The sequence below is a fragment of the Aegilops tauschii genome, chromosome 7 (assembly GCF_002575655.3).
Source record: "Aegilops tauschii subsp. strangulata cultivar AL8/78 chromosome 7, Aet v6.0, whole genome shotgun sequence".
Lineage (NCBI taxonomy): Eukaryota > Viridiplantae > Streptophyta > Magnoliopsida > Poales > Poaceae > Aegilops > Aegilops tauschii.
In genome coordinates, this window is record NC_053041.3 from 623936256 (window position 1) to 623942255 (window position 6000).

The following is a 6000-nucleotide window of genomic DNA, read 5'->3' on the forward strand; positions in this document are numbered from 1 at the left end:
AGATCCTTCCTCAACTTCCGCCCCATGGATGAAACCAACAAAGGCATGCTTCACAGCGGGTTGAACCCGGGTAGGTTGTGCACGCTGATCCGTCTCGATGATGTCGGTGCAGGTGTCCGGCTCAGGGCCCGGTTGGCTGATCTTGCCGATGAAGACGTGGATTATGCCGAAGGGGACCCGGTATCCGTACTCAATTGAGCTGGCCTCGGGGCCCCAGCCTGCATCGTCAATGTAGTGTAGAGCTTGCCGTGACGACTCTTGGTCATCCGGTCCATAGCATATCCCTTGATCCCTTCGAAGCTGCCCTTCAAGAACTCAAAACCACCATGCGCGAGCCCCATGGTGGGCGCCAACTGTCGTGGACTTGACACGGCAGATGTCCTAGCGGAAGGACTTAGTCGTGGAGCCATCGCAAGTAGGTTAGTTTAAAGGGGTTAATCGGGACAAATAACACAGAGAGTTTATACTAGTTCGGCCCCTTGCGGTGATGGTAAAGGCCCACTCCAGTTTGGGATTGTATTGCTTGGGTTTCGATTACCAGGGAGCGAATACGCTTGACCTAGTTCTCGATCTGCTCTTTCTTGTCCTAAACCGCCACCGGGTCGCCCCTTTATATACACAGGAAGACGCCCGGCCGACTCATACACAACGTGTCCGGCTCGGTGACTAACTACGCTTGCATTACAAAACAAGTCATACGCATATGGCGGTTCATCCTCTTGGGCCTCAAGTTACCTCTGGGTCTTGGGCCGTCAATGGGCTTGTATGAGCCGCCATCTTCATTGATAAATCGCCAGTGGTATGACCCGGCCCCTCCTGGGCGGTTCATACCCAGTAGTCATATCTCCAACACATGCAAATGCAAAAATATACCCATGTAGAAATAAATGGTCTAAAAAATAAATAGAAATGCAAAGGAAAAAAAGCATGCAAACAAAAAAAGCTATCTGTAACGGGCTTCATGCCGAACAGAAAAATTGACTTACCGCAAACAGGGGCAAGTCGAAAATTCAAACGAAGAAAAAACCCGACTTACACCAAACAAGGGCAAGTCAAGAATTCAGCCTAAGGAAGAAATCGATTTACCTGGAACAGGGACAAGTCAAAAAATCAACTTAAGCAATACAAGGAAAAAATGCACAAATCTTGACAAAAGAATCAACGGTGAGAAATTGACTTACCCAATTTTAAATTCATGCGACTTACATGTAGCTAAAGTTCTACGAAAAAGGTTCTTCGTAAGCAGCGCCTCCCGGAAGAAAACGACATGCATGGGCCATCATCATCCTATCGAACCGCTGATGCTCAGCTGTTGGGTTTTCACTCTGAAGAGCAAGCAATGTTTTGAACAAGGCCATGCCGCATAAGAGCATGTCCAACAGAGCCCTCAAAAACTCAACCTTCAAAACCAGTTTGAGGGCTGAGAAAATGTAGTTTTGAAGGCCGAAAATCCCTCGCGCAGATCAGTGCCCTCAAACCAACCCTCAAAACAGAATATTCTGTTTTGAGAGTTGGTTTGAGGGCACTGATCTGCGCCCTGGCCTTCAAACCTTCAAAACAGGACAACAACTATTTCAACAAAATTCCATACAACAAACATAACAATAATCAACAACAAATAATTATTCTAGTTATGATTACAACATCAAATAATTGTTTCAAGCTCACAAGAATCATTCTACTTAGTACAACAATGTTTGAATCACATAGTACATAGAAAAGTAAAACAAAGATCCCTTACAACAATGTTTGTATCACAAATAGGACATGGAATCAAATAGGACATGTTTGAATCAAATAGGCCATCATTGGCGACGGCCAAGCAGCTGCCAGTGGTGCTCGACCCGATCATTGAGGAGCTGGGTATGAGTGTTGGCATTTTCAATTTCCCGACGTGTTTGAAGGAAAGCTTGAATGTGATCGGGGTTCCTCTCCGGTTGCACTCGGGTACCAACATTGTCATAGAAACATGGCAAGTTTAACCCCCTCTCATCCTCGAGTATCATGTTGTGTAGAATGACACAACACTTCATGATGTTCACAAGGGTTTTCTTGTCCCAAAAACGAGCTGGACCCCGAACAATGGCAAATCTTGCTTGCAAAACACCGAAAGCTCTCTCAGTGTCTTTGCAGGCTAATTCTCATGCCCTTGTGAAATTAGCTTCTTTTTGGGATAAGGGCATCCCTCTCTTCTCTTTAATGGACTTCACAAGTGTTGCCCACTCAGGATAAATGCCATCGGTGAGATAGTATCCCATTGTGTACTCATTGTCCATGACCTTGTAATTGCAAGTTGGAGCATCACCTAAAGCTAGTCTTGCAAATAAAGGGGACCTTTGAAGCACATTGATGTCATTGAGTGTTCCCGGCAAACCAAAATATGCATGCCAAATCCATAAGTCTTGCGGTGCCATGGCCTCAAGCACAATGTTAGGATCATGGCTTTTACCATAAATACATTCCATGCCATGCCTTTGGGCAATTTTTCCATTTCCAGTGCATGCAATCTAGACTACCAAGCATGCCTGGCCATCCCCTTTTTTCATTTATCTCCATCAACCTCTTTGTATCTTCCTCATTGGGAGCCCGAAGATACCAATCACCATACAACCGGATGACCATCTTGGCAAACCTACGCAGGGACTCGGTGGTAGTATCTTGGCCAATGCGAAGATACTCGTCACAGTAGTCCGCGGGTATGCCATACGCGAGCACCCGCATTGCAGCCGATATCTTCTGGTATGCACTAAATCCCATGGCGCCGGCAGCATTTGTACGGCGCGTGAAATAATGCGAGTTGGCCTCGCAATCTTTGACGATTCTCTCAAACAAAGTACGGCGCATGCGGTACCTTCTACGGAAGAGGCGAGGTGGGTATGTCGGTACCTCTACAAAGTAGTCTTGCATGAGTTGCTCGTGGCCGAGTGCGCGGTTCCTCTCGATGCAAAGGCGCCCTATCTGCGACCCCTTCCTCTGATCCAGCAGCTTCTTGCAGTCCTCAAGATCTTTCACGGCGAGAATGGCGACCATCATCTCCGTGTCATCGGCTTGTAGCAGCTCCTCGATGTCCGAATCGTCCGAAGACGACCAATCAGAAAAATCCGACATCGAATCCATGTCCATCTCCATCTATTGTCAACAAATTAAACAAGCAATTAAACAACGGAAAATAAACAACAAAAATAGAAGGAAAAAAGACTTACCGAGTTGGGCTCGGGCGAAGGCGAGCTCTGGCGGCGGGGCAGCGGGGCGGCGGGAGGCGGGAGGTGGCGGGCGGTGGGCGGACGGCGCGACGACGGGGACGGGCTCGGGCGGGGCGGGGAGGCGGACGGCGGGGACGGGCTCGGGCGGGGCGGCGGCCAAATCGGGGCGGCGGGGCAGCGGCCAAATCAGGGCGCGGTGGGACGGCGGGGGACGGCGGTGGCGGCTGAATCGAGCGCGCCGGCGCCGGCGGCTCCCTGTCGGGTGGAGGAGGAGGGGAGGCAGTTGGGGGAAAATTCCCACCCGCGTGCGTGCGTTGACTGAAATGTGGGCACCTTCAGTTTTGCCTCTCAATCTGCACTAGTGCAGGTCCAGTGGGGAAATGAGGGTGCAGCCTTCAAAAAATGTTGAGGGTTAAAGGGTTTGAGGGTTCTGTTCCGCACCAAGTTTAGGCCTCAATCCTCAAAAAAACAGTTATTTTGAGGGTTTGACCAATTTGAGGGCATCCAAGGTTGAACCAAGGATTCTCATCCATCCGTTGCTCAACGAGCACACCCAAGCCGAAGTCATCGTGTGTTGTCTTCACCACTTGCCCAGGCAGACGTTGCTGGCTCAGGAGAAGTCATTGGCCTAGCAAATGATAGGTTTAGACAAACTAGTGTGCTTGATTTTCTCGGTGGTAAATGCACATGGTCAAAATAAAATGACAAGTACAAGTACAAGACAAATACACGATGGAATATCTATGGGCCAGGAGCAGGCACACAATTGTGGAATATAACCAACTTATTTCCTTGGTGACTAATTTTCCACGGCCGAAGCACGACAATTCAGTAATAACCTGCTGATGTCTATAGAGCAAGTGCAGGCACAGGCACCCGAACTGTGGCATGCAGCCAGAGGTCGCCCTTCCTCCTGGCCGTGACCCCGAGCTGCTCCTCCATGTGCAGCCCACCGGCGGGGAGCTCCCAGTCGAAATGGAAGAGGAAGCTGGCCAGTGCGAGCTCCACGACCACAAGGCCAAAGGCGATCCCAGGGCACATCCTCCGGCCGGCGCCGAACGGCACGAACTTGAAGTTGGTTCCCTTGAAGTCCAGCGCCGCCTCCTCTTCGAACCTCTCCGGCCTGAACTCCTCGGCGTCGGCGCCCCAGGTCGCCGCGTCCCGGCCGATGGCCCACGCGTTGACGAGCACCATGGCGCCCTTGGGCACGGTGTAGCCGAGGACATGTCGGGACTCGGGGCACTCCCGCGGGAGCAGCAGCGGCGCCGCCGGGTGCAGCCGGAGCGTCTCCTTGAGCACGAGACGCAGGTAGTGCAGGTCCGGCAGGGCCTCCTCTCGGACGCGGCTCTCCCCGGCCAGGGCGGATCGCACCTCCGCCTGCGCCCTCCGAAGCGCCGCCGGGCTCCCCATGAGCTCGGCCATCGCCCACTCGAGCGTCGTCGCCGAGGTGTCGCTCGCTGCCCCGAACAGGTCCTACATATATACATGCAAAGAAGTCAACTATCAACCTGGTCCGTCATACACGTGCTACATACGTTCTTTCAGATGGAGATGCATGCAATGCATGGTGGAGGGAGGTCTCGCGTACGGTGATCATGGCACGGATGGTTCCAGCACGGAGGCTGCCGTCATTCTTCTGGATCCTGAGCATCACGTCGACGAAGTCTTTTTCCTCGTCGCCGGCGTGCTGGTGCTTGTCGATGATGCGGTCCATGACCCGGCTCGTCTCGCGGCCTAGCGCCTCCAGCCGGCCTAGCGAGCCACTGAAGGCACGCACGAGGCGCGACGACGGGAACAGGTCGGCGAGGCCGAATCCGGTGGCCAGCCTGACGCCCTCGCCGAGGCGCTCCAGGAATTCGCCGCGGAGGTCGCCCCCGATCCGGTCGCCCACCAGGGCGCGCACCGCCACGTCGATGATGTAGGTGGAAAGGAGGGAGCTGACGTTCACAGGCCCTGACGCCGCCGACGCCGAGGCGATGGAGGCGACGAGGGCGGCAACGCCGGCCTCGCGGGACCCGCGGAGGGACTGGACCGGCCGTGCGCCGAGGAGCTCGGTGACGCCGAGCTTGCGGGCCTGCCGCCAGTGCTCTCCGTGCGGCGCCAGGGCGATGCCGGCGCCGTCCACCGTGAGCGCGCGGATGGTGGGGGTCTGCATGCGGGTGGCGAAGACCGCGTCCTGGGTCTTGAGGACCTCCCTCGCCGCGTCGGCGGAGGAGGCCACGACGACGTCGAGCTCCCCCAGGCGGAGCAGTATGAGCGGGGCGTCGTACCGGCGGGCGAGGTCGCGCATGAAGCGGTGCGGCAGCCTGCCGACCAGGTGGTGCAGGCTGCCGATGACCGGCAGCCGCCATGGCCCCGGGGGAAGGTTCTCCCCGCGCGGCCGCCTGAGCCTCACGAGGAGGAGGAGAGGGACTAGCAGTGCGGCGGCCAGGAGGAGGCCATTGCGGTAGTACATGATGACGTCTTGATCTTGCTGCGCCATGGCTGCCTGAAGGTATAGCTTCCGCAGTACAGCTGTATAAGTAGCCGGGGTAATTAAGAAAAGTATAACAATGAAGAGTGAATATTTCCACAAAATTAACTCTTCAGTTTACCGCGAAGAGTGGCGTCAATGTTCAAAGTCGTTGTTTAAGGAGACTTGGAAAAATCTCTACTGTTGACTTCGATTTAGAAAACCATGCATGCAAGTAAAGATTAAATTAAAAGACACTTTAAGACTCATACGGCATACAAGGGATATTCGTATGGTGGTCTGGGAGGGAAAAAAATTAGGTTTAGCACTACACGAAGTTGCACT

At 53.6% G+C, this 6000-nt stretch overlaps 2 protein-coding genes across 2 annotated transcripts; both read right to left on the reverse strand.

Annotated features, from left to right (window-relative positions):
- Positions 1–1600: 1600 nt before the first annotated feature.
- Positions 1601–3116, reverse strand: LOC123495122 (uncharacterized). Its single transcript, XM_045231907.2, has one exon. It carries the CDS (start codon positions 3106–3108, stop codon positions 2446–2448), a length of 663 nt encoding a protein of 220 aa, XP_045087842.2. The 5' UTR covers positions 3109–3116; the 3' UTR covers positions 1601–2445.
- A 730-nt stretch (positions 3117–3846) lies between these two features.
- Positions 3847–5776, reverse strand: LOC109786276 (desmethyl-deoxy-podophyllotoxin synthase-like). Its single transcript, XM_020344854.4, has 2 exons — positions 4792–5776; positions 3847–4676 (listed from the first exon to the last, which is right to left on the reverse strand). Exons 1-2 carry the CDS (start codon positions 5683–5685, stop codon positions 4053–4055), a joined length of 1518 nt encoding a protein of 505 aa, XP_020200443.1. The 5' UTR covers positions 5686–5776; the 3' UTR covers positions 3847–4052.
- Positions 5777–6000: the final 224 nt, after the last annotated feature.